This window comes from Epithele typhae, assembly GCF_022376455.1.
Source record: "Epithele typhae strain CBS 203.58 chromosome Unknown BXZ73scaffold_9, whole genome shotgun sequence".
Lineage (NCBI taxonomy): Eukaryota > Fungi > Basidiomycota > Agaricomycetes > Polyporales > Epitheliaceae > Epithele > Epithele typhae.
Window position 1 is genome coordinate 443888 of NW_025954200.1, and position 26434 is coordinate 470321.

The 26434-nt window shown below is 62.0% G+C and overlaps 5 protein-coding genes across 5 annotated transcripts; 2 read left to right on the top strand and 3 right to left on the bottom strand.

The window, feature by feature from the left end:
- Positions 1–29: 29 nt before the first annotated feature.
- Positions 30–5916, bottom strand: BXZ73DRAFT_88710 (uncharacterized protein; the record flags this gene model as incomplete). The annotated part of the gene is made up of 16 exons (XM_048025055.1): positions 30–1009; positions 1061–1136; positions 1191–1840; positions 1894–2785; positions 2834–3100; positions 3150–3252; positions 3300–3435; positions 3492–3675; positions 3727–4398; positions 4448–4513; positions 4565–4769; positions 4823–5028; positions 5087–5306; positions 5360–5484; positions 5672–5769; positions 5826–5916. 16 exons carry the CDS (start codon positions 5914–5916, stop codon positions 30–32), a joined length of 4971 nt encoding a protein of 1656 aa, XP_047880488.1.
- A 4986-nt stretch (positions 5917–10902) lies between these two features.
- On the top strand, positions 10903–12959 carry BXZ73DRAFT_88711 (uncharacterized protein; the record flags this gene model as incomplete). Its single annotated transcript, XM_048025056.1, has 3 exons — positions 10903–10921; positions 11430–12237; positions 12287–12959. The coding sequence occupies 3 exons, from the start codon at positions 10903–10905 to the stop codon at positions 12957–12959; spliced, it is 1500 nt and encodes a 499-aa protein (XP_047880489.1).
- A 5417-nt stretch (positions 12960–18376) lies between these two features.
- BXZ73DRAFT_88712 (40S ribosomal protein S5-1) lies at positions 18377–19267 on the bottom strand (the record flags this gene model as incomplete). Its single annotated transcript, XM_048025057.1, has 7 exons — positions 18377–18418; positions 18471–18572; positions 18632–18709; positions 18739–18771; positions 18821–18926; positions 18988–19125; positions 19185–19267. The coding sequence occupies 7 exons, from the start codon at positions 19265–19267 to the stop codon at positions 18377–18379; spliced, it is 582 nt and encodes a 193-aa protein (XP_047880490.1).
- A 571-nt stretch (positions 19268–19838) lies between these two features.
- BXZ73DRAFT_98910 (uncharacterized protein) lies at positions 19839–21679 on the top strand (the record flags this gene model as incomplete). The annotated part of the gene is made up of 4 exons (XM_048027833.1): positions 19839–19972; positions 20034–20326; positions 20398–20916; positions 20985–21679. 4 exons carry the CDS (start codon positions 19839–19841, stop codon positions 21677–21679), a joined length of 1641 nt encoding a protein of 546 aa, XP_047880491.1.
- A 2002-nt stretch (positions 21680–23681) lies between these two features.
- BXZ73DRAFT_42931 (aldo/keto reductase) lies at positions 23682–25359 on the bottom strand (the record flags this gene model as incomplete). Its single annotated transcript, XM_048019054.1, has 8 exons — positions 23682–23842; positions 23926–24082; positions 24149–24232; positions 24296–24382; positions 24450–24623; positions 24680–24835; positions 24952–24983; positions 25158–25359. The coding sequence occupies 8 exons, from the start codon at positions 25357–25359 to the stop codon at positions 23682–23684; spliced, it is 1053 nt and encodes a 350-aa protein (XP_047880492.1).
- Positions 25360–26434: the final 1075 nt, after the last annotated feature.

A 26434-nucleotide genomic window follows, 5' to 3' on the forward strand; every position in this document is an offset into this window, starting at 1 on the left:
CCTTCATACGCAACCACACCGTCCATCGTTCATCTCTTCTTCCTCGCCGCCTTACTTGCGGTCTTGCCGCCCTTCGCCGCCCTCTTCGCCGCCGCTGTCGAGGGCAACGGCCCCTCCACAAACTCGATCTCGTTGTCTTCCTCCGCGATCGTGCTCATCGCCTTCCTCTTGACGCCCTGGCGTCCCCCAGACCCCGAGCCAGAGGCCGTGTCCAGCGCGTCGACGTCTATCACCTCCGCCGCGCCCGTCGACGACGACAGGCGGCTGTGTGCCCGTCCGCCCCCGCCCGCCGACGCTGCGGAGCGCACGGAGGACGCAGGGGATGGCCGGCGCGACGCGGGGTAGTCTCCGTACGCGCCCGCCCCTGCGCCAGGGAGCGCGGGGAGAGGGGCGTGCGCGTCCCCGCCCCCGCCGTCCGCGGTGGGGTCGGGGTCGTCGAGCGCCTCGACGCGGGTCTCGCGCCAGTCGCGCGCGAACGGGCCCTCGGCGTGCACGTCGTCCTGGAACGTGTGCAGCGTCGCGGCGGTGAGCGCGCGCGTGTCCGCGTCCGCGGCGTCGGCGTCGGCGTCGGCGTCGGCGCTGGCGGGCAAGACGTGCGCGGGGAGCAGGCTGAGGACGCGGTCGCCGGTGACGCGCGCGTCGAAGAGCTCGAGCGGGAGCGCGGCGGTGTTGCGCACGGCGGGGCGGGAGGAGAGGTCGTCGTGCGCCTCGCGCGCCGCGCGGCCGCGGTCGGCGGGCTCGCCCGCTGGGGGGTCCCCGAGGTACTCTGTCCACTCCCAGGGCCGGTGTTGGACGGGGACGGAAGTGGGTGGGGCGGTGGGGTGGGCGGTGTCGCTGGTGATGTAGACGAGGTTCTCGACGGCGGGGTTGAGCGCAACGTAAGGAAGGAGGGTGCGTAGCCGCGCGCGGTATTCGGGCGGCATGTCGGAGGGCAGAGAGGAGAGAGAGAATTCGGGGTAGTTCTTGAAGGGGTCGTAGGGACCCGTAGCTTTGATATCTACAGGTATCTCTGTAGAGCGCAGTCAGAGGTGCCGTGCAACTACACAGACAAACTACCCACCGTCTAACAGGTAACAGAGAGTATCAAGCAGCAAGGGGAAGACAAGCATGTTGAGCCCTTCTCCAGCACCATGCATCTACGTCGTGTGATCAGCTCGCATCGTCTCTCAGAAGCGCATCTGGTCACTCACCAATGCAAGTCGAGTGATGTTCATACAGAGCTCTTCCGATGCATCCTTTGCTTGTTGGCTCCACGTGAGGGGGAATCCCAGATGAAACTGTAGAACCCGTGCAATAAAAATAACGGCTTGGCATGCGTTCATCGCGTCTTCCTCCCAAGGACGCTCGACCAACGAGACCATGATCTTCGCCATGTGCGCCATCTTCGAGCAGATGGCCAAAAACAAGCCGTCTTGCACAAGGGGGTCCAGCTGGGGCAGCGATGTGTCCTTCCGGAACGGGGCGACGATGTTCGCGAGCAACCGAAGCATCTCGCTCGCGGTGCTCTTCAGACACCTCTTGTCGGCCAGCGGGTCCCACTCGCGGAACGCCTCGGTGATACGCCTGAGACCCGCGGACACGAACTTGCCCGCGACGATGCCATCCATGTCGGTGACAAGATCCGCGATGAAGTCAGCCTCTTCGGGACGTTTACAGGAGAAGAAGACGGCGAGGGCGAGCTTGTCGAGGTTCGCCACAGCCATGTTGCGGGTGGACTCGCGGGCCATACTCTCTTGCAGCTGTTTGATACTCAAGCGGATCTCGATCGCCGTTGCTGCCAGCTTCCAAGGGCTCAGCAGGGACGAAACCGTATTCCAATCGACCGCGTTGACGGGACCGTCTAGTGAAAGGTGTAGTCAGCACGCCATCTCAAGGTGAGGACGGTCATCTCACCTTGTCCAGGGTCATTTAGCATGAGCCTCAGGGCGCTGACAAGCGGCTCGTGGAGATCGTCCGGAACGCTCTCCAGCAGCCTCTCGAACGTCAACCGCACCGCGTCCAAGTCCCGGTATATCCCCTGCCTGAACACCCCAACCCTGCATATCGTCCGCCGGAGCGTCGAGCACGCCGCGCGAAGCGGCTCGCTCAAATACCGGTTCTGCTCGACGAGCACCAGCGCGGGGAAGTTCGCGACGAGCGCGGAGAAGTGCGGCTCGCGGAACACGTCCCGCCGGCGCGTCTGCAGTCCCTGCGCCTCGAACACGTCCGCAGGCGGCATGCCCAGGCTCGCGCCGCACTCGTCGCGGAGGAGGAGGTGCTCGAAGAGCGCGTGCACGGAGCCAAGGAGCGTTTCGAGCGCCGAGCCCTGCTCGTCCGATGCCACCGTCGCCGCCGCCTGCCAGACGGGGAAGATGAGGCTTTCGAGGATCGTCGTCGTCGCGAGCGCACCGTAGCAGGCGAGGTACAGGAGCGGGACGGTGACGACGTCCCATGCTTCAGGTGTCAGTGCCGCGATCTCGTTCTTCCCCGAGCCGTTCAGCCACGAGCGAATCTGCTCGTCGTAGCCGCGCGGGAGGTGTTGGTCGACGTGGAGGAGGAAGACCGCATAGCGGAGAGCGATCGCGCGCCGCTCGGAAACGTCGGGGATCATGGCGGGGAGCTGGCGGAGGCTCGCGATGGTGTTGTCCCATACTTTCCAGGCCCAGTCTGGTGACGTCATGTATTTGTACCAGAGGCTGTTTGCGAGCAGTGAAGGAGCTTTCGGGACCATGTCGGTGGCGAGCATGAGGATCTCGGGGAGGACGTTTGGTACGCTGTCAGGAGTGTCGTTCATGGGGAAGAGGGCCTGTGCAAGTGTCAAAAGGGCTATTTCACCAAGAACAACGTGACTTACATGGGTGTAAGCGGAAATGTCGGAAAGCATCTGCTCGCGAGACGCTTGATCGAGATAGCAGTCGTTGTCGACCTCAGAAAGTAGCTTGAGGAGAACCGAATTTTGGGAGCCGCGGCTCTTCCGCGTCTGATGCACTGCCCATAATGCCAAAGTGATGTCTCTCATCCGATTCATGCATGCCCAGACTTCCATATGCTGCCTAAGCGTCTCTACGACCGCGTTGAGAACCGGACCGGTATGGGCGTGGTCAAGGGTGGCCAGAGACATCTACAATGTCGTCAATTCATGCCTGACACCCGCTGTCATTAGGACTCACATCGAGGATGGAGCCGTAAGCTCTCACTCGTGCCATGATGACCACAGAGAGGGTGTACACTCGCACCACATCTGCGTCTGAGTCTTCATTCTCATTTTTGCGGCTGACGCTATATCAGTCACGCAGTAGAAAAAGAACGACGGGACACACTTGGACAGAAACTTCTTGTATATTGGTAAGAGCCAATGTCTGACTGTCTTGAGTTGTTCAAAGCGCGGAGAGCTCATGAGAGTGCTGCATGACTGCCAAAACGTGGTGGTCAAAGGTGGAAGATTGGAAGCACTGCCTGGTATAAGTTGGGATCAGTGCGTTTTACAAGGCCAGCTAAAAACTGTGACATACCTCCGGAAAGCTCAGGAAGAAATCCTCTGATCTCCTTCCGGATCTCGCGCTCGTTGACCTCTTCGGGTGTCTCTCGCATGCGAAGACCGTACAGGATGCTCTTACGCTGATTGAGTGTCGACGGACTGGGGTCTCTCAAGGGCATCCAACGCAAGATCTCGCGGTGGCGGGATACGGTCTCCTGCTGTTCTTATGGGTCAGCGTCGGTGGACTTGCCTTAAGAAACGAAACTCACCGTCTCGTCGGTGAACGATAGTCCTTCCTCTCCCCTGGCGATCAACCGCCCCATATATGCGTCGAAATCAAACAGCCCATGCTTGACGAGTTGCCCATACAGGAGCGACATCGCAGGAAGGTTCGCTCTCTCCTTCGCGACATCGCTTTCGTTCAACCAATCGAAGAGCATGTTCTGGATGGCATCGTCCGGGCCGGGTGCGTCACGTCGGATCGCACGGTCTTCCGCACGGTTGCGCCATAGCTGTAGCAAACCCGCTGCGGCGTACGGCCGATGGTCGCCGTACTGGAGGGGCGTGACGGACCAGGTGAGGAGGAAGTCGAGCTTTGCTACGAACGCGGCCGACGGCTCGGAGCCGTCGTCGAAGAGCGCGACGCTCGCCAGGTCCGTTTTTCCCGATATCGAATTGAGAAGCTTGATGTCGGAGAGCGCGGAGGAGAGCGTGCCGAGGATGCGCGGAGGGAGGTGCTGGAAGAGCATCGCTTCGTTTCGGTGTCGCACGTCAGAGAGCGCCTCATGCACGCTCTGCTGCAAACATTGGATAGTTTGTTGGGGCGCGCTGTTCGCACCATCGTCGCTGAAGTTGTCGAGGAGGATCTCTTCCAGGATCGACCCGTACTGCAGGTACATCCGCGGGCTAACGCACGCATCAGGGAGCGCAAAGAACGAGCGCTGCCAGGTGTGTGAGCGCCCGATATGTCACGCAGTAGTCAGCACTGACCGAGATGAGGCTTCTCAGGATGTTCACGGTATTTGCAAGACTTTCCTTCGCAGATGACACCTGGATCTTGTATGACGTGAGGATGCGTAATATGAGAGTCGGATGGGCCTACGGTACCTCTACATATCGCGCCAGGCATGCGTCCAAGAACGGATGAGTGAGGGCGCGGCTCACAAGCATCCCGTCAAGGTATTCGTCTGCCAGTCGCGCGACGAAGCCCGCCTGTGCAAGATTGCACGTGCTCATCTGCTGCACGAGCCATGACAAGAACGTTCGACCGTCAACGAGGCCCTCGGCGTAGAACGTGCGAAGGAGACTCAGGCTGAAACGTGCGATATGAGCCGGGAATGGCGATCGTACGTGGAGACTGCGCACCAGTACGTAAAACGAGCGATCCACTTCTCTCGGGGTTCGGTGTCAGATAAGACGCCCTTGAAAGTTTGCTTGATGTTCAGACCAGGACGTGGAGCGCTGGGGAGTGCAATCTCGGCAAGCTGTTTCTTGATATACAAGGTGACAACATTCGCCCATTCTATGCTGTACTGTGTGGGGTTGTATGTTGGCTTGTTGCGAAGACCGGCCTGTGGGAAGGAGGTTGTAATCAGCTTGCGTGTGGCGACTATCTACAGTGTCACTCACAGATTCATTGGCTCCAAACACTCGGAGAAACCAGACGGCGCGTGGGATGGAGACATTGTTGGTGTGCAGGAGCTCGAGCAGATCGGGGCCTTTAGCCCCGTGAGGTACATTCTTGCCGAGTTTGGAGAGTGGAACGTCTGGATTGGCGAGATCATTGAACCAGGCCTGACGTTTGGCGTCATTCAGGGTAACTCTTGAGGGCAGCCGAAAAGATGAAGCTCTGGGGGCAGGTGGTGAGTGCGTGTGGAGGTGGTAGAGGTGGATAACCCTCACGGAATGGGTGGTACAGTTTCTGCCTTGCGGGCGAAGATTTGGTTCATGAACTGCTCGAGCTCCCCGAGGGCATTTTCCTGGAGGAGGCGCTTGCGGACGTTCTCCACGGCGCTGTATGTCTCAGCCTGGACACAAAGTTAGCCCGGATTCTGGATCGTCACGGTGTCGAGCCGCAGCCGTTCTCAGAACGATGGCTTCAGACCACGCCTCAACATCCTCGTGCGCTCGCTTGCCACTCGGGTGATATGCGCGGGACTGTGATATACGTCCCAAAGGCGAAAAAAGGCTGAAAACCATGGCCCTGATACTCACTGGAACAGTCGGAGACAATACAAGACCATTCTTCACGTTTAACTCTGTAAGAGTCTCCTCGATCTGATGGGGCCGAGGCGGGTAGAAGCCAGCATAACCTACGAGGTAGAAAGTGAGCCGCCAAGTACCAATATCGTTCGTTGATAAAATGCACCCAGGTCAGCTACAGTGTGAGCCTTAGGAAGCCATTCTGGAGGGTGAAGCTCATATATCGAGAGAGGCTCGGATTTCTCTCCTTTTGACATCTAGAACGCCACGGCACGCAAGAGATGAGCTTTCTGTCGATATGGTATGACGTGTGTGCTCACTTGATTGCTAGCGAACTTTTAGCATATGGCGATGATGAAAAGACCCAAAATTTGAGAGTGGCGAGTAGATGGTATCGAGGGGTGGCACTGACAACAGCTCATATGAAGGCAATAGGCTGTTACGGATAAAGACAAGATAAAGAGATTGGTAACAAATGCTCTGATCGTTCGCAACACTGCTTACCGTCCTCTCTGCCACGCTTGGCAATCCTGTGTGTGTTTGCCCGGTGATATATGTGTGTACTACAGTCTACTGGAGGCTAGAGCACTAGACTGGTGCATCGTGGTGGTGGATTCCAAGTCCGAGAAAGCGCCGCGGCGGCAACTCCGTAACGCCACGTGCCACCGCCCCGATCGATTCCCGAAACGGTTTGGCTTCAAATTTCCCTCCGACTCGAGGCGCAATCCGGATTGCTGCGCGTCCGAGTCGCTCACGCGCACGGTGCCTGTCTCCAATATCCGGCTTACGCTCAACCACAACCGACCACCTCCAGTACTTCCGCGCGCTCTGTGGAAATACTTTTCGAAGGCGAGTCCCATCGTCTACTGTCATTGAAGGGATGCCCATGACCATACAGTGGGATTACCTGTCAAAGCCCACTTTCCGCGCTTTCATAGAGGTACCGTGGCCGCCGAGTTCCAGCGCATATACCATCGGTCAGCGCCCTTGCCATGTGCATTAAAGCAACAGAGGACGGAATGAAGGAGGCTACTATATGCGCCCTGCTTTGACAGGCGCAGTCACTTCATTCTCCAAGGCAGCTCCCCAGCCCACTTGGTGCGTGGCGCAAATGTGGTCTGCTGCGTTCCTGCAGGGCGGCTTCTGGTGAGTCCTTCCTTTGGCGTCACTTCGTATGCTGCAACGGTCCGTATTCCGATTACGTCCTCCGTGCCACGCTGCAACTTGCAGCCATCGAGGGTCCCTTCGACCGACGACCCGCCCTGCCTTCCCGCCGCAGTATCTCAGGCTCACCGCAGAGTTCCGCCGCGGCTGCAACTCCGCGGCGTACGGACTGGGATGACGTCAGTACACGCGCAATCCGCTCGCCGCAGACGTCCTCCCGTAGTGCTAGTGCTCTCCGTCTTTTGTCCGCTCTCGTAAAGAGGACCTAGTACGGCGATCGCGGTATATATTCTGAGATCGACGTAGTAGGGACGCTGAGCAGGCAACGGCGAATGCCAAGCACGTTCGCACGCAGACGCCTAGCCTAGCCTAGCAGCGCGCTATCTGCGAGATCAAAAACGCTCCAGTCTATCCATACTCCATAGCCTAGAGCGTCCAGGGCCGACTGTACACGTCCTTGATTTGGCGCCCTCTAGGCACGATATCCAGCTTCGATGGGGCTTCGTGTTGTCTATGCGGTCGCCCTTCGGCAGCTCCAGCGCCGCCCAGCGCTCTGCGGCACACACCAGTGCTTCGCCCTCCATCTCTGCATACCTCTTCTCACTTGCGCCCCGAAACTTAGCTTACGGGTCTAACCTCCCGCTTCGCCCCTCTAGCGCACTTGCCCCCGCACCGGGCGGCCGGGCGCTCCGGTCACAGAACCTCGCTCCACTCCGCCGACCATGGCGCGCCATCCGCCAGCAATCTGGCTATACCCCAACGAGGCTCCGACGGCCTTTTACGTGTCGCATGACGTCCAGGCAACCGCGCAGCGCACTCCGCACAGCACGGTGGGCAACCGCGAACGTTATCAAGTCTGGATCGTCCCTATATCACGACCACCCTACCGAGCGCGCGCGAAGACGTCGCAGAGACCGATGCGCACTGGCACCGACACCTGTCGGGGTTGGAGACCCGTCGGCGGCGGTGGGTGTCAACCACTCGAGCCGTCGAGCCGTCGGGGGCGGGCGGTGCGCCCCCAGTGGCCCGCGCCGAGTCCACGGCGTCCACCTGTACGTTCTCACCGGGAGTCACCGTGCGCCGCAATAGTCTTGCGGCCATTCCAACCGCTTCTCTGGACTCGGGCTCAGGCAAAGCCTCCGAGCCTGAGATCAGGGTCGGGGCCCGAAGCCCGAAGCGCGCGTGAACCCGCCGGCAGACCGCGTGCGGCGGAAGAGGAGCGTCGCGCCCGACGATCCGGGCGCACAGTCCAGCACTTCTCAAGCCCCGCTCGCAGACCGTCCCGCGAGAGGTGCCTGCTCGCGCACCCAGCTGCAGCCGTGGGTCCGTGCGGGACCGCGCCGTATCGCGGGACCGCCGGCTGTTCTCACACACGTCCCGGCGCGAACCCGTCTTCCGCGACGTGCCCCCGCGCGACGTTTACGCAAGCGTGCGGACACGCCGCGCGGCGGATTAGACTCGAGCGTCGGGGCGGGGGGCGCGGTGGCGCGCACAGCTGCTGGGTCCCGGCCTTTGTGCCTCCGCCAGGCCTGCGTGCGCCGGGCACCGGGCACCGGCGACGTCGGCGTCGCGCTCACGCGCGGCCCGGTGCCGGTGCCGGACGGCGGACTCTCTCAGGGCGCAGGGGCTTCTCGCGAGCGATTCCCTCGCGGGGCGAGGACAGGGCGGGAGAGAACGACGCACCGTGCGCGCGCGTCCACCACCTCGAGGACCGGAGCGCGCTCGAGCCACAGCGGTGCTCCGGAGAACGTGGGCGAGAAGCCGTGCATGTGGCGGCCACGAAGGCGGGGCCTGACGGCGTGCGCGCGTCGATAGCGAGGCGCTGGCTGGAGTGGACGCGGTGGATGTGGAAGCCGGCCCACACAATATGGCTAGCCAGCAGTGCGCCCACAGAAGCAACGTCGGTGGACGGGCGGGCGGCGAGCCCGATCGCCATTAATGCTGCAAAACGCCGTGCTGCAGCGCGGGATCGTGCAGCCAAGGCAACACGCTTTCGGTGCAGCAGGGCGGAGGGCGTGTCGACCCACTGCGCGATACGGCGGAGTCGTGCTTGCGGCGCCCTTGTGCGAATATCTCGGTCGCGGGACCGTGTAAGCGGGCTCCAGGCGCTCAGCGCTCAGCGCTCGCGGCCTCGCGAGCCTCGTTGCGGCCGTTGTGGCTCGGGTACCACCTGCGCGCGTGCCGCCCATAATGCATAATGGTCCGCTACCTGGTGCACTTGTGGTATCCATACCTCCGAGAGGTGGCTGGGAGGCCCGGAGATAGGTGAGTTATCCGTCGTACGTTGGTCGCCAGATTTACACAATGATGTGTCGTGCGAGGGCGGCATCGCACAAAGTGTTCTTCCCACTGTTATGCGCCCTTATCCCATGACGCTGTTCTGAAATCCGCGCGGCACAGACGCGCAATGAGAGCACATGGAGACCCGACCACGATGTATGTTGGACTGAACGAATAGGCGCTCATTGATCCGGAAGCGGCGGTCGGGACTACTTACTTGAGTAGCAGTTCGATGTAGCGCTCCGCCTCGCGATCATGAGAGGCAATGTAGCGAAAAAGGAGGCGGGGGCTCGCGAGATGATTATTAATTACGCATCTGGCAACAGGGCGGGATGCGCCGGGCGGCGATTGAGCAACAAAGTGTCGCGGGCGAGAGCGTGGGCGAAAGCATGATCCCAACGCAGCACGCGCAGATGCAGAGGCGCGGATGGCAACCAGGCCCTGGTCAGATTGGTCTCACCACGGTCGAGAATTATTACGAAGATGGAGCTGCGAACGGCGGTCCTGTGCCCGCATGAGAGGACCTGCAGGTCGAACTTTGAAGGCCTTAGGGGCTTGGCTGCACAGTGCAGAGACTCTAGTGATGAGCAATAAGGTACCGCCGTGGCACGCGGTCGTGTCAGCTCAATCAGAGCTAGAGCAACATGTATAGACCAAAGGCAAGGAGATTGATTGGAACGTCAAGGAAAGTCAGTAACATTGAAGGTCTGGGGACTCGTGGTGGAACGGAGATCGTGCAATTACCGAGGGCACATGGCCGGCAACCCCGCGCAATAGACCCTCCCCGATTCCAACGGACGGTCGCGGACTTGGGTGAATGGGCATATACCTTTGCGGAGGGGTTGGGTATGTCGGAAAAGTGGATGTCCAGGATGGCGGGATCGACACAGAAGCGAGGGGGCGTCTGCCCCGATACCGATGGTGGCGGGTGGGGGGAAAGACACCGGCGGCTCGGATACTCACGCGCACGCTCCTAGATACTCGTGCACCGCGTCTGGACAGCGGCCGCACGCTTGAGCGTTGGATACCGCGTGCGTCGCTGCGCGATAGGTGCGGCAAGGTTCCTGCTCGAGCCCGCGTACGCGTGCCAGTCAATCCCTCCGCGGAGACATATCGCGCTTGGGGCCCGGCGGGCGGGGCGGATGACGGTCCTGGGAAGGAGCAGAAAAGGGCGCCAGTAGATTGGCCGTAGCGGGGACCAGAATGGCTTTCGACACATCTGTCTATATGGCCGGCCAGACTCGCTCCCACGGCGCGCTGAGAAGGTCGAGGCTCTAGATCTCTAGAACGCGCCCCGTCTGGGGCTCGCTCCCGGCGGTGCGCTCGGGCGTGGTAAGTGCGCGCGGAAGGGCGCGGGCAGGGCGCGGGCAGGGCGAACCGGGGACGAAGACACGGGGCTCGCGGGCGGAGAAAACGGGAAGGAGTCGAACTAGGTTTCCGGGCTCGAGCGCGGACGCACGGCGGCGGCGGCTCGGACTCGTGCAGGCTGTTGCTCATGCGCTCGTGCACACGGGGTCGCTCCAATCGGTGCGGAGGATGACTAGGGGGCGGCGCTCGCGCCGGCGTTCAGTCGGGACTTTGGAGGAAGGCGTGCGGGAGCGCGACGGGGAGCACGGAGGAGTGCATGAGAGGATGGCGGGTTGAAACGCGAGGTGGTCGAGGACGGGCAGTGCTGGGTCGGTCGCGAGCATGGTGCGGGGGCGCGGGCTGCGCGCGGGCCCCAGCAGCCCTCGCCCTCGCTCGCGGAGGAGGGGGTAGTTGAGGGATATAGAGTGATGAGAATGGAAGAGGACGCGCACATGCCCCGGTGCACGTTGGGTAGCTGCAGTCACCATTGCCATATGCAGCCTCGGGCCCATTCAATCGATCCGGAGCCCCCGACGATGCCGCAGCGTCTCCGGCCACACCCCGCGCCCGTCCGCCCACCCGCCGTGCCCCGTCGACGGCTGGGCGACGGGCGGGGCAGGGCGAGCACAATAGCGGCTCGTGCACGGCGAGAACAACGAGAGAGCGGGCTCAGGCACTTCGGACGATGGCGACCAGCCGGGTCCGGATTGGTCAGGGGGTCTAGACGCTCGTGGGCCGGTGGCCACTTACGGTCAGGGCAGGTCTCTGCTCCCTCCGCCGACCTTCACGCCTTCGCTGCGGCCTTACCGCCCCAGCTCCTTACCTTCCGACCACCACCATCTCCCGCGCCGCCAACATGCAGCGCCCAAGGCCCTCTGCCTCCTCATCCTCCTCCTCGTCCACCGCACGTAGATCGCGCATGTACGCCCCACCCCACGACCACCCACCGCTCACCGCTGACCACCCTCCCCGTCCACAGCCAACTCACCCAGGAGCAGCTCGAGCAGACCCTCCGAGTGCGTCCTCTCTTCCTTCCCGTCCCCGCCCCCCTCACACCCAGCCCCGCAGATCCTCGGCCCAGTGCGCGCTCCACTGCCGTCCGAACTCCCACCATCCCCTCCCGCGTCTCGCGAGCCCTCCCCCACCCTCAAGCGGCGCCAGCCCCCCGAGTCCACCTCCGAGCCACTCCTCAAACGTCCTCGAGTCGACTCTCAGTCCTCTGTTCGCCCCCACCATTTACCTCCCCGACCCGTCCCAGTGGCATCTCCCACCAAGCTCGAGCCCCAGGAAGACGGCGAGCTCAAGGAAGAGCCTACCGCCTCCTCCTCCTCCGTCCCCGTCCCCGTCCCCGCCCTCGCCCCCACCCCCGCCCCGCCAAGCTTTCCCGTACGCCGCCCTCGGCGAGCCGTGCCCAGTTCTGCCGAGTGGACAGGCATGGCCAACCAGTCCTTCCGCCACGCTCGTATACTCAAGTACTCGGGCTACGCGCGGATCGCCTCGGAACACCCCCCGACGTCCAAGGATTACAAGCCTCTTTCTCATCCACCTCCTGCTGGATCGCCTTACGCCCTCCACAGCCTACGCATCGCTCGTCTCGAGATCGTCGAGTCCTTCGTCCAGGCGGTGTACGCGATCTGGTGCATGGATCAGATCCCAGAAAGCTCGCGCAACGAGAAGAGCTGCAATCGCAACTCATGGCGCACAACAGAAGAGGCCGTCAGGGCCATAGAGAGTAAACTCCAGGCGGAAGCTGGAGACGAGCGCGAGAAGGCTTTTGTCGGCCTGATGTGAGTCTCCCTGTGCCTCTCTCTGTCGACCTCCGCTGATATGGCTCAGTCAAATGATCCACGGGTTCATTCTTTCGCGCAAGGTGTACTATGCCGTGAAGGGGACAGATGCGATGAACGACCGCAAGCTCGGCGTTATCAGAGAGAAGAAGAAGGCCTTGGAGTTGGCTCGGAACGCTCAGCAGACAAACATGCTCCCTTCCCCTGCTAGCAGCTCTACTACCAGTAGCTCACACTCGACTCCGCTTGGGGGTCACAACGCGGCCCCACACCGGCCGCCGCCACCACCGCCGCCGCCTCATCCAACCGCCGAGAACAGCGATATACGAGTCGATGTCACCGAAATGTTCCTCTTACAGAACAGGAGTCTGAGCGGTAGCGTTCGTATGGTCGGGGGTCGGTTTGCGGATGCGGAAGACACCCTCAGCCTTTCCACTTTGTGTCGGCACTTCCCGCGGACATTTGCTCGGGTTGTCCACTCGAATCTATCGGCACAAGACGAGTATCAACCCGACTTCCAGGATCAAGAATGCGAGCTCCATTGGCCCGTACAGTCCTTGACGGGAGGTGGCCTGGGGTGGGCCTGCCACATGGGCATGTCGATGGTGAAAGAGTACGGCAAGGATTTCGGATACCAAAGTGTGGCCAACCCGGTACCTTGGCTGGCCGGGGAAGAAAGCCTTGGACATGCGGAACCGCGCTGGGAGAAGAGGAGGGACTGAGATGGAGCTGTTTCAGTATGTCCTCCTCAACTCTATAGCGCACGACGCGTTCTGTTAGGTCTGTGCGCGTCGTCGTCGCATTGTCGCCGGCCATCAAGGTCGCCTCGCCGCCTGCAGCACTCCTGCTATACGCGTTCACGGCACTGGCACCCGCCCCGCACCCGCACCCGCACCCGGTTGCAAGTCGATACCGCATCAATGCCTTCGACAGCTGCCCGTAGAGGATTTCACGGCAGCGCGCGACCGTAGACGCATCGAAGCGCCCCAGCTGCGCGGCGAGTAGTCCTCCGCCCCATCTCCTCGGCTTCGAGCCTCCTCCGGCTGTGCAGGCAAATCGATTAGCCAGCGGCCACTGTCTTGCCACAGCTTCCTTGTATACTATCCATTGTCTCGCTCGTCACTGGAACCGCAACATCAAGCTCTCGCCATTTTCGCCTCAAGCTATTAACTCACATCTCGCTGTATCCCCCCATCCCTGGTCCTCTTCCCTGACGCTCGATCTCTTGCAATGTACTACCACTGTCCTCTTTGCTATCCCCTGTTCCAAAAGTACACCTCGTCCGAGCCGCCGCATCTTGTTGCCTACGGAAGCCCGCCGGGGGCGCACGACCAAGACGGACACAAACCCATCGACACATCCCTCCCATACCATCACTCGCATCCACATCCTCGCACATCCACGTCATTCTGCTCGCCATCTCGTTTTATCGGGCCCGTTCTCTCGTCCAGTTTGCGATGTCAGATCGGTCGGATTGGTCGCCGTACTACTCGGACCAGGCGTCGCGTCGGGGCCTCCGCTCTGTACTCGAGCTTAGAGCTGGGGGCGACGGGCGGCGTCCATGCCGCTACGCCCTTGGCACCGGTCCTCCTCCCACCGAACTCTCCCGTTTGTTGTCGTAGTGCTGCATTTCATACCGTTGTTCTAGCATACCACCTCCCCGCATTTATCTCTAATCTTTGCATACTTACATACGCCGCACCGCGAACGCCACCTTCCTCCCCCTCCTCTATCCTGCACCTCTCGACCCTGGATGGAACCGCATTCATCAAACGAAGCCCGCTCGTCGCTCTCATCTCCCACCAAGCGGACCAGAGCAGCAGCCCCTGCGCGCGCAGCGAGGAGGAACCGGCGGCCAGGCCGGATCGCAAGCCCCGCGATCGTGCAGCGCGGATCCGCCGGACACCCAGGCCCGACGCCGTCTTGGGCCTCGCCACCCGCTGACCCCGGTCGAAGCTCGAAGGCCGACGGTGTGGCAGGCGGGGGCCCTCGTGCGTCGGTCGGACGCGCTCCCGCGCGGGCGAGCCCTCTGCCCCGGCGACCTCCTTCGTGCGGGCCCGTTCCCGCTCCTCCTCCACATCCCACCCACACCCCATCCACCACACCCCATCCAGATCGTCCCCTATCCTCGCACTCGGGGGTGGCGCCCCGCGGTTTCGCGTTCTGTTTATTCGGCGTCCGTACGAACCTTCGTGTACCGTGCGGCGGTCGTCGCTTGTCTCGTTCTGTCGTGTTTTTGTCCTGTCGCATTGGTTCGGTCGGCCCCCGCGGGGGATGCTCCGGCGCTGTGCGGAGCGGGAAATCGGAATCACAATCTCGCCCGGGCGTGCGCAACGTCTGCGCACGCCCTGGTTTTCTGGAGTCTCTTCGGGGTTTCTCCCTCTTGCAATGTGTGTCGACGCGTGCAGTATGTCTGTCTGTCTGTCTGTCTGCCAAGGTACATAGCAGCGACAGGTGGTGGACAGCGCTCGTGATGTTCTCGCGTTTCTGGTCCGGGCGTCAGTGTGGGATCGAGGGGCCATGCGGTCCACGCAGGCGGACACGGTGTGGACGAGGCTACACGTACAGCCCGGACCACCTGCCGCGGACTGGGGCCCCGCGGCGCGTCGTCGGCGTCACGCGGGAAGAGACGTGGAAAATGAGACGGAGTGGGGACTAATGCGCTCGAACGTCGCACAACCTCCGCGGCGGGTCGACGGACCCACGGCGGCGTTCATTCAATCAAGCACTCACGTCGCGCGATCACAGACACCCGGACTTGCCGCATATTGCGCGCGCGCTCTCTGTTCCAGCGTTGCGGCATCGGGACCATGTTCGAAGTGGACGACGAGTTAGTGCGTGCGGGAGCGGCGGAGGAAGGCCTGCCGAACGTACGCGCTCGGCGTCCGAACAGTCGGGAGCGGGCGACGGCGACGTCATCGCCCTCGGTCCCAGCTCGGCAGCCGCCGCCGCCCTCCGCGCCGCCGCGACCGCGACCCCCGCTCGAGCCCCGCGCCGACGGCCGTCGACGCGCACCGCGCCTGCACCACGCACGCAGGCCGAGGGCGAGACCTCGCGCGCGCGCACGACGCAGGACACAGGGGGGTGGGGGCGGGGCCGATCGAAGCTACTAAGAATACTGCGACGCGATCGGGATCGGGAGCCCGCCCCGCCCCGCCCCGGCCCCCACCGTCACGCTAGGCACCGCACCGCGATCGAAACCCGGAAGGCTGCGCACGCTGCAAAGTGCGCGGCGCGGCGAGGTCCGCGCAGCTGTTCGCGTTCTTGGGTGCGCGAGGTCGCGGCGCGGGCATGATGCGTTGATGCTCGACGGCGCCGCGGGCGGAGGGCAGGAAGGATGGGGATCCGAGAGCGAGGCGCGCGCGGAGACGCGAGGTGGGCCCGAGGATCTCGCCTGTCGTCCGCGCGCGCGTCGTGCGCCGTGCGGGGCTTGGGCTTCTTTTGCGGAGGTCTCCGTGCGGGCGCGGGCGCGGGGCGTGGGCGAGCAGAGACGGCCGCGACGGAGGGCGAGAAGAGAACGCACGGGACGATCGTCGCAGGGCGCGGGGCGCGGGACGCGGTCACGGACCCGTGCTTCCTCGGCAGCGGGTGCGGTCGATGTGTGCGCGCGCGGACCTGCGGGGGGTCTGGTGGACTGAGGCAGCTGGCGCGGTCCGTGCGCATCTTCGTTGACGATGATGTTCTCGCTGCCTCGACCAGACGCGCTCGTCGCAACGAGCGCGCGCGGTGTCGACCTCGTTCTGCACGCGTCGCAATGTGCGGCATATACATGGAGCGGATCGCGGGCGCACGGTCGCCTCAAACCTGTCCCGATTAATGTTGTCGCGATGCGACGCAGCGGCTGTCACCACAGCCACGACCTCCCCCGCCTCACGCTCCTGCGGTCGACATCGACCCCGGCCAAAGTTGCGCGTCGCCGTCGCCGCATCCCTCACGAGGACGATAGATGATAGGGCATCTCAAGGCAGAACAAAGGGCCTACCGCCGACTACCGCCTCCACCGCGCGCGCTGATGACGAGCATGATGGCCGGGGCTGCAAATCCTAACGGACCCGCGCAGAACTCCGTCTCTTTCTCAGCGCCGAGCCCCAACGCTTGCATACGGGGGCCCGGGATCAGAGAGCGTGTCTGATGCACCGTGCGCGATCGTGCGACCGCCGCCGCCGAGAGCGGTAGGGGGGGCGGGCGGTCCCCGTTCGGACAGACAAAGAGTGTGCTCACGATGTGTTGTCCGCGGGACAGGCGGCGCTCACGCCTGTCCCCGTGCACAACGCTAAGCCGGCGGCGGGCCCCCCACGTGCGTGTCCAAGAAGTGGGGGGTGCAGCCCAAGATACCTCGCGCGCGGGGAAGGGTCCTTCTCGAGATGGAAACAGCCCCCGCGAATCCCGGCACTGGGGCAGCGGATCGCAGTCTCCTCGTCCTGGGTCGCCTTCGGGGGCTTTGCGGATCCAGAGAGTCAACGATGCGCCGAGCGCGCGCGCGTTCGCGCCGTCCGTGGGATCCGCCGTGGACGAGAAGAGGGGGCGCCGCTTCCGCCGCCGGCGCGGAGCGCGATTGTGGAGGCTTTGGGGTCCGTACCGGCGGAGGCTTTGCGAGAACCCGCGGGCGCGAAATCCGTCCAACGGTACGCGTGAGCCGCAGCCGCCTCGCACGACATCGCGACGGAAACGCGCGGAGTCCGTGCTCGTCCAGACGCCCCGTGGTTGGGTCCCATAAACCAGCTTGCGCGCGCAAAGTCAAAATCGGCTCCAGGGCTCCCGCGACGCACGCGTATGTCGCCATGGCAGACACGCGAGCGGGTTGGCCCGCCCCACGCGCCTGGCCTCGAGGCTCGCGGACACCCAACGCTAACGCCACCACCCGCCTCGCAGCCCGCCTGCTCGAACGGGCAACCTTCGAATTATAGCCGTTCTATTCGCACTTTCGGGCCGAAGCCGAGGGCTTCAGGACTCCGGGGCGTCCGCAAGTGCACGCGGACACCGCGCGGGGACGAGCCCCTCCAACGCTCGTAACGCGTTCAGGTGCGAGCAGCGGGTTGCCGTCCACGGAACGCGACTTCGCTGACGCGGCGAGCCTCCGAGAGTCCGAACCGAGATTGGGGTGTGGCGTGCAACCAGCAGACAGCGCGGTCGAAACGCGGGGGAGACGAGCGTGCTCGCCGGATCAACGCGTCGCGGGATGCGGGGAACGGGTCTTCGCCTTTGGCCGTGTGAGACCGTGGGTCGACGGCTCTTGTGGTATGTCTTCTCCGTCTGCTTCTTTGCGAGTACTCTCTGGACGGGCCCACAGCTTTCGAAACCGGTGCCATCGTCTTGCGAGGGAGCGGGACGAAAGGCGACTCTTGCTTCAGTCCTTCGCGATGCAGGTGGTTCTGTTGCGTTGTGACCTTGCACGAGCCTCGAGAGCTTGAGAGCTTGATCACGGCCAACGCATTTCCTCCATCCCGTCCGCACCCAGCCCCCTTCTTCCGGCCTACGTGCACCATTCCGTCCGGGGTAAGCGCATCCCCGGATGGCTTCCCAACGAAAAGCCGAGGAGCGATAACCCTAGCGCACCTGCTGTCCCAAGACCATGCGCAATGCCACCGCATAAGGAGCCGAGACGTTCTCGGAAGCCGCGGATTTCCCCCAAGTGCGCCTCCGTATGTCCGAGATGATGCCTAGAAGCGTGAGGGGTCCATGGACGTGTGCGTGGGGAGGGTATGTCTTATTGCCTTCAGTGGATGTTGAAGCCAGCCGCTCTCCAGGATCAAGGCGGTGGGCATCGCGGCCATTGAGAGGATGTACAGTCGAGGGATGAGAACATAAGCCACGCCCAGGTACAATCTTCAATGCGGGGAGAGATTCTGCGATTCTCGCGACTTTCGCGGTCGAGGAACCACGTCAGCGGACAATCACCCAGACATGTACACGCTAGTGTGCACGTCCCTAGATCTGTTCGAGAGGATGCAGGGAAGCCTGATGTTTAGCGCACAGAGAGAATACAAACAGAGCAATACGCAACGTAAAAGAGACATTGCCATAAGCAGACATATGGGTTACATGGTGCGTCATGATAATTGATGATGGAGAGGGTAGCTGCGAAAGAAGCCAGAACACCCATGCGGCCATAGCGAACGTCCCCCCGAGAATACACTGTTCACCGGTTGGACTTGGCGACACGCTCCAGTTCATCCTTTTTCTGCAAAGACGTGAGTGAATCCGCCGATGAAAGTAGGATGCTGTATGCTGACCTTAATGGCGTACGAGTTTGATGAACCCTTCGCCGCGTTGATGAGCTCGTCCGCAAGGCACTCCGCAATCGACTTGACGTTGCGGAAGGCCGACTCGCGGGTCTGAAAAGGCACAGGAAACTTGAATATGGTGCATAACGAGACGCCGAAGCATGACATACGCCAGTGGTGAGGAGAGCAATTGCCTGGTTTACCCGGCGCAGAGGGGAGACATCGACGGCCTGACGGCGAACAGTGCCCTGGGAACCGATACGGGTGGAGTCTTCACGGGACCAGTGTTGACGATGGCGTCGACGAGGACCTAGAATGATGTGAACAAGAGTAAGGTTGTTGAAGGTGGTATTACACACCTGGATGGGGTTCTGGTCGGAGAGAAGGTGAATGATCTCGAACGCGTGCGCAACAATGCGGACGGTCAAGAGCTTCTTGCCGTTGTTGCGGCCCTTCATCATCAAGCTAGCATTGGTAGCGGGTGTTTGATTAAAGAAATACATGAGTTTCGAAGAAAGAGACGGACCTGTCGACCAATCGCTCAACGATGGGCATCTGTGCCTTCTTGAACTGCTTCTTGGCATAACGACCGGCGGTGTGGGGGAGGTAGACGGCGTGGCGGATTTGGATGTAGTCTGTGAGGGAGATATCCTTGACCTCGACACTTTTCAAACACAGGGATTCAGAACATCGGGTAGGGATAAGACGGACAACGATACGCACTCCTGAGTGTCCCATTTGCCGAAAAGCTTAACCTCCTGGCCAAGCTTGGAGATTTCCTTGGGGAGTGTTTGAACCGCGGCCATTTTGAGAGCTTAGAGTCTTGAGGAGCCGCGAGGGACTTTTGGAGGAGGAGAGCGTCGCGGACGATGAGGACGAGGACCAGCGCTTACTCGCACCAGCCTTGTTTGAGCGTGTTGTGTCCGCCACCTGGAAGCAAGGTTTGGGTGGGGCGGCAATTGCCGGTGGTACTATACAGTTCTTCGTCGCGGCCCGCTCTTCCGAAATCCAGTCACGTCATTGTTATGACCGAAGGGCTCTTTCGCCGACTTCAAGTTGGGGCCTCACAACATTCCAAAAGCTGCAAGCACCTACCAGATGTCTGCATGTATCCAGCGTTCCATAATAGCACACACTACCAGAGAACTATAAAGCAGGCCTCGCGGATGCAACGTGACTGGCACCTCTATTCCCAGAAACATCCACAGGCGATCCTTTGTCCCTCTCTTAAGTTGTTACTGCACATCACTACGGGTGCAGCTCGCAAGGGGATCTGCGCTCGGTCAGCGCAGCCGGAAGCCCGTCGTCGCCAGTCCGAATAGACTCCACGATCGGACGCTTCTCCTTCACTCGCCCTCGCCGCATTGTCTGTTGAACATGCCCTCTCCTCTCGACCACCACCTTCCGCCCTGGCTCAGCATGATCTCTGACCGCATGCAGCGCACCATCCACGTCGATACCACCGCCTCGTCCGACCAAGTTCGCAGCGTGTTCAGCCGATCTGGAGAAATGTGCGTTTGCATCGCTCTGACGCCCTGAGTGAGGCTAATGGGTGGCTATATGCGCCCGTAGTCGACGCATATACCCGGCGCGACTCCCCGGCGAACCCGGCACCCCTGGATACTACGTTGAATATCGCGATCAACCGGCCGCAAACGCTGCCTCGAGCCTGTCCATGCCCACCTCGATGGCCGTGCATGCGCTCGACCGCTATCCCAAGCTTGCAGATCGCTTCTTCGCCATCGCGACCTCCGCCCCGCCTCCTGCGGCGAACCTGCCCCAGAAGCCTCCGCCCGAGGTGCTGGAGAGTGCGGTCGACGCAGACGCGCGCTATCCGACGTATCTCCGGCAGATTTCCAAACAGGGTCGGTCCACACGCGCCGAACAGCCTTGCGCTATGGGCGCCTGTGTACCTGACTGATGTTGACCTTCGCAGCGACGCTCTGCGACCGCACTTTCACCATCCTCGAACCGGCTCCCATGAACGGCTCCTCCTTCGGCTCGTACAACTACTATCCAGACATCGCCGCCAATGGCTATGATGAAAACGGGTACAACCAAGTACCGCCATATGGATGGAGTGACGCGTCCATCACTAGGGATAATAACTCGATATCCGACGCATACATGCACACTAACAGGTACCCAACCGTCTCGCCAATGTCGCCCTTCACCGAATCAGCCCCATCAACCTCAAGCATGGCATCCAACGGAACGCAAACTCAGCACGCATCGACGAGCGAACCAAATAACACCTTGTTCCTCACAGGTGGCGCTGAAATACAACCGATCAATTTAGAAACCCTTGACGACTCCCCGGACCGCATCGTCGCCAGCCTCCGCACCTCTGCCCGTCACCCCGTCGACTGCGGCAAATGGATCATGGTCGGCGCCTCCTATCGCGGCCGCGGCAACCTCCTCGCCGCGATAGCCGTCATCACCGCCATGATAGAAGGTGAGCTCGCCCCCGCCCCCGCCTCCCGCTCCGTTGACCCGCCGCACCCCCTCCGTCCGCCCACACAGTGATGAGCTCCGCGGGCATGGAGAGCGCGCAGCTCAAGCCCGCCGTGCTCATGCTCTCCAGCTGCCACCTCGAGGTCGCCCGGCACCTGCGCGCGCAGAACGGCGCGGAGACCGCGCACAGCACCCGCCACCTCGCCCACGCGTGCGACGGCTTCCGGAGCGTGTACGGCGCGTTCGAGCCCCCGCGCCCGCCCGCCCTCCTCCTCGCCCCAGGCCACCCGACGGCGGGCCGCGCGCGGGCGCGGTCGGCCGCCGAGCCCGCCCCGCCGCGCGCGGTGCCCTCGAGCCCGCGGCACGGGCAGACGCGGATGCTCGAGCGCGAGGTGCAGTCGCTGCGGGACCGGCAAGGCGCGCAGGTCGAGCAGCTCGCGCGCACCCGGGCGGAGAAGCGCAAGCTCGAGGAGGAGCTCGAGCGTGCGGCGCAGCGCCGACGCCGGCTCGAAGACGTGGTCGACAAGGCCGAGGCCGCGGAGGGCGCCGCACACGAGCGAGCACGGGCGGAGGAGGCTGAGCGAAGGCGGGCGGAGGAGCGGGCGGAGGAGATGCGCCGGCGCGTGCTCGCGGCGGAGGCGCGGGTGGGCGAGGCGGAGGAGCGGGAAAGGAAGACGCGGGAGTATTTTGGGAGGCTCGGCTTGAGTTTTTTGAAGGCATCGAGGGGCGACATGGGCGACATTCCCGCAGCGGTGCGGATGTGAGGGTGTGGCGGACGCGGAGAGCGTCCGTTGGGCTGCACATGTTTCGGACACATTATTGGAGGGCGCATTGTGTGTATTCTTACGGGGGGCGCATCGGTCAGCGAATGACACGATCTTGTTGGGTGATGGTTGTCAGACGTTGTGTCCGGAGACTGCTACGGAGAGTCACAATCTGCGCTGGTGAATGAGGAAATGGTTTCTATTTGGTGGATCACTACAACATGCTTTAAAGGCACCGCGCCAGTGTGTGGATCATCTACGCATCCGCAAACCACGGGTCACCATTGAGAACGAAGACGAACATTGCGACTATTGGCGATTTCTATCGTAGCCTAGACATCGCCGAGTTTGAGTTAGTCGACACTGTCGTATGCACCACCTCCGTAGACGCTTTCGACACTGCTCGCAGGAGACATGCCTCCCTATCGGCTCCAGCATCGACCCAGTGCGTTCGGTGAAAGACCTGGCAAACCAAACCAAACCACAGGCGTCGGCGAGCACAACGGGTTCCACAACCAACGAAGAAAAAGGCCAGCTTCACTGGTCGTCGCGTCCCACACCAACTGCGCCGTCGCCAGCGCCCACTCCCACACCACCCCTCTAACCCCCTCCCGGTTTGCTTCGTGCTGACGTCGTTGTCCGGCCTCCCTGGCTTTGGCCCCTATACTGACTGCATGCACCGTGCACGGATGACGACTCAGGACCCCGCGCCGTGCCGCGAGCCGATGCTGGTGGAGGAAAATCAGCAGGTCGAGGACCACGGTCCCATCCGCGCCGCGAGCGCGTCAGCCGCCGTCGACGCCCCACGCCGCGGCCGCGGGGTGGAACGGCGCGTGCGTGCGCACGATGCCGTCCGCGAGCGGATCGTGCGGGGCGTGACGACGTATCGTGCGGGGACGAGTCGGGGGTGAGGGGGTACTGGAGCGTAGGGGTCTACACCGGTGGGGGACTTGGCAGGGGGGGAGCGGGACGCCGCAGACGACGAGGGCGTCCAGGGCAGCGGAGACGGCGTCGAAGGACAGCCGGATGTACAGACGGAGCCGGCCGCAGGCGGTGTGGAGGACGACGGTGAGGACGTCGCCATGCTCGGGGAGGCTCGGAGTCGGGGAGGCGCACCGATGGAATTCCAGGTCCGTGGACGAAGGCACTGAGGGAGAGGAGCCGGGCAGAGTCATTCGTCGAGGCGGCAAGAGGGCGGGGGCGGTGGAAATACAAGTGGGTGAGGTTGGAGGAGAGTCGAGACAAGGGTAACGTCGAGGCAGTGGCGGCCGTCGATGCAAAGTGAAGGGCTGAAGACGGCAAATCTGGTCGAGTCGTCTTCGCCTTGATCCGGATTAGAGGCGCCGCTGGAAATCGCTGTTTTGCAGCGAGGGAGAGGAGAGGAGTGCGAGTGAGTGCGTGGCTACGAGAGAGTGGAGGATAGTAGGGTAACCATCTGCTCAGGGAAACCGGGTCCATCGCTATCTATTCCGCTTGATAAAATGACAATGGTGATACCGCCCATAGCCGATGCCAAAGACCGCAGCGCAGAAACCGAGGGAAGGTCGAGAGTGTAGGGTTGAGGGAGTCTGGAAAGACAGAGAGTTGATCAAAAGCCTGGCTCTAAGAACCAGTGCCACATGACGGGAGGATAGTCCTCTCAATGCGAAAACAAGGCCAGATATACATATGTGGTGAAGGGAGACTCTGATGCTGGTAAACGCGACCGCCGTCTGGATAGCCGCGACACGACGTCGAGATCTAGCGCTTCGCAAGCGCGACGGCCGGCATATCCCGGGGCCACTGAGGGTATCATAGCTGAGTCATCGCTTGTCGGGCTTAGAACGGGTTAGAAGGTGTGGCGAACTGAATGATAGGGCGCATTCCCGAGGCCATGCCGAACTTACCCGTTCCTGCCCTTCCCTCGACTGCGTACGACTCGAACTTTCGCGAGCTGGCACCAAGAGACCTCATCGTACATTCCATCCAAGCAGAGGAGAAAGATACAAGGAGCACAGCCCGCCTAGCGATACTCAGCGCCACAGTCGCCGATGCTCTCAATCAACTGCGAGCCCTTTGACTGTGCTAAGACCTCATCGATCGCCACGCGGTCCTCAGCGTCGAGCCTAAATCCGTACACGTGCAGGTTGTCCTCGGCGTGCTCTGACACGCCCATCCGCACTCCTGAAATAAACGCATAGCAGAGAGGGTCACGAGTGGTGAGCGCTTGAGCAGTCAGCGAGAATGGATCATGCGACGCGGCTCACCGATGAGAACGGCGCCGACAAAGTCGTGGTCGAGCACCCAGCGGGTCGCGACGTTCGCGACGCTCACGCTGTACTTGTCCGCGATAGCTTTGAGCGTAGAGAGCAGTGTTTGGAAGAGCGTCCAGCTGCCCCACGCCTTGATAATCATGTCCAGGTACTGCGGGCGAGACGACGAGTCAGTCGCTCCGATACGTCCGTAGCGCACCGACAAAAATCGACACACCTTGCGCTGTGAGGGCGTTAGCGTTCCAGAGTAAGGGTCCGGCTCCGCCTTGTTTAACCAGCTGTCAGACAGAAAGCCTCCACACTGCGCAGTTCGCAGTCGAGTCAGCCGACTATTCGACCTCAGCAGTCCGCAAGGGCGACCTACGACGGTTCCGTATGTCAGCAGCTTCACGCCGTGCCGTTGACAAACTGCGCCCATTCCATATCGCGGTCGCACGTCGATCAGTGAAAACTGGAAGAAACGTCGGAGGGAGGCGTTAGGGAGGTGCCAAGGTGTCTGAGTGATCCATGGTGCTCACCTGCACTTGGTTGGACACGATGGCCCCGGGATCGAGCGTGCCGCAGATTTCATCCATCCTCTCGGAATCAAAGTTGCAGAGGCCGATCATGGAGATCTTGCCCTCCGACTGGAGGTGGCGTAAATGGCGCAGCGCAGTGAGGTACCCATGATCGTTGTAGTCTTGCCAGTGGAACTAGAACCCGGGCGTGGGATCAGCAGAGGGCCGAAAGGATGCCCAGAGTGCCCAACCTGAAGCAGGTCCACGTGCTGTGTTTTCATGCGCTCCAGTCGCTCGTTGATGGCGGCTTCGACAAGCGCCTTCGTCGGCTCCAACTTCCGAAACACGCACCATTTGGTGGCGCCGAAGATCGCGTCCGGGTCGCTACACTTCTCGCGAAACTCGCCCTAGAAGCACAGCAAATCGGCACCGATGTAAGCGGCGGGAGATGAAGTCAGCTCCAGGGATATCACAAATGGCACACCGGCCAGGCACCGTGCGGTAGACTAAGTGAAAGACGCACAAACAAGATTTCGGCCGGTCCGTAGTGATCGGCTAGTGAGGGAGAGGATCAGGGGCTGCGTCGTACAGGCGTTGCAGGCAAGACGCGCACCCTGAATGTACGGCGATCATGAAGAAATGAAACACATCAGGACAAATCGCGGGCTGGAGGTATGTCTAAGGCGTACCATGTCTGCAGAAGATGTCGAATCAGCATTTTATATCGACCGAGATCACAGGAGGAGTGCTGACCAAAGGCGACGAAACCACTCTCGGCGTAAGTTGCCATGCATTTGCGGATCTTGGCGGCGGGAGCACTGCCCCAAGAGTTGCTGGACAACTGCCAAAGGCCGTTGAAGAGTCGGGGGACGTCACGAGAGCCCAAACGGAAGGTCTCTGTCCGTGTCGCGGTCGACTCGTGCGAGATCATGATGGCACTTGGATAGTCGGGGATGTGGGGTATGAGAGGGTCCCAAGGTTCAGCTGGGAGCGAGGCGATCTGGGCATGGGTCGGATCGCAGCGGGCGTATTTTGTACGATATCGCTCACCTACCGTAACGCCGAAAGGCGGCAGATTACGATGACGAGACGCGGACGGAGCCCGGTGACTATTAGTTTTCCGAAGCGCTGGCGGCATTTCAGGGGGAGAAACATACCCGCGAAGATGGTCACGCTGGAGGGGCCAGATCTGGGGGAACGGACTGGGCCCAAGGACGGCCAAGAGGGGCACCGAGGGCGATGCGGGCGTGGACAAGGATGGCGGCTGGGGCCATAGGTGATGGTCTGCGGGAAAAGGAGCGAGCTGTGCGTCCCAGTGATCGCGAGCGGCCGTCCGTGGGAGCGCCGTGGCTGTGACAGCCTCCGTGACAAGTTGACTGAGCGCTAGCGCTCCAGCCTCCGACACCGCGCCCTCTGCCTCTTGGCGTCGTTTCAGACTCAGAGCGGCGATCCACGCACGGTGTACCATGTCAGCGCTGTCACCGGCACGCTCCTTCCACGTCGCTCGCACCTTACCAACGGACTGCCAAGCGGAACCGGTCACACACCCAGTGGACCGACACGGATGTGAGAAACTCAAACTCGCTTCGGACCGCGGCATCCATCCGCAGACACAGCCAGGTTTTCCCCACAACCTTCGTCGTCAAACCCGAGCTTTAATTCTTGCGCAACATGATCACGCTGTCACCGTTACAGCCGGTCACCTCTCCGGCAACTAAACTGATTGCCACACCCGCATCACGCGCGTGGCGTATCAGAGCCAGGGTCGCCCAGGGTCGTCCTCTCCTACTATAGAACCAGATCTCCAGAGTCCGAACGCCACACGTCGACGTTCCAGTCATCCCAACAGCCCATGGTCGCCGGCGCGTGCAGATGTCACGCCGCAGCGAAACAGCACCGAGTGCGCTGGCTCACGTACACGTACGGAGTGAGCCTTGCGGTGTTTCGATTCCCGTCTCGCTTCGAGACTTTCAGGCCTTAGGCCTCAGGAGGCCCGAGGTTGCATC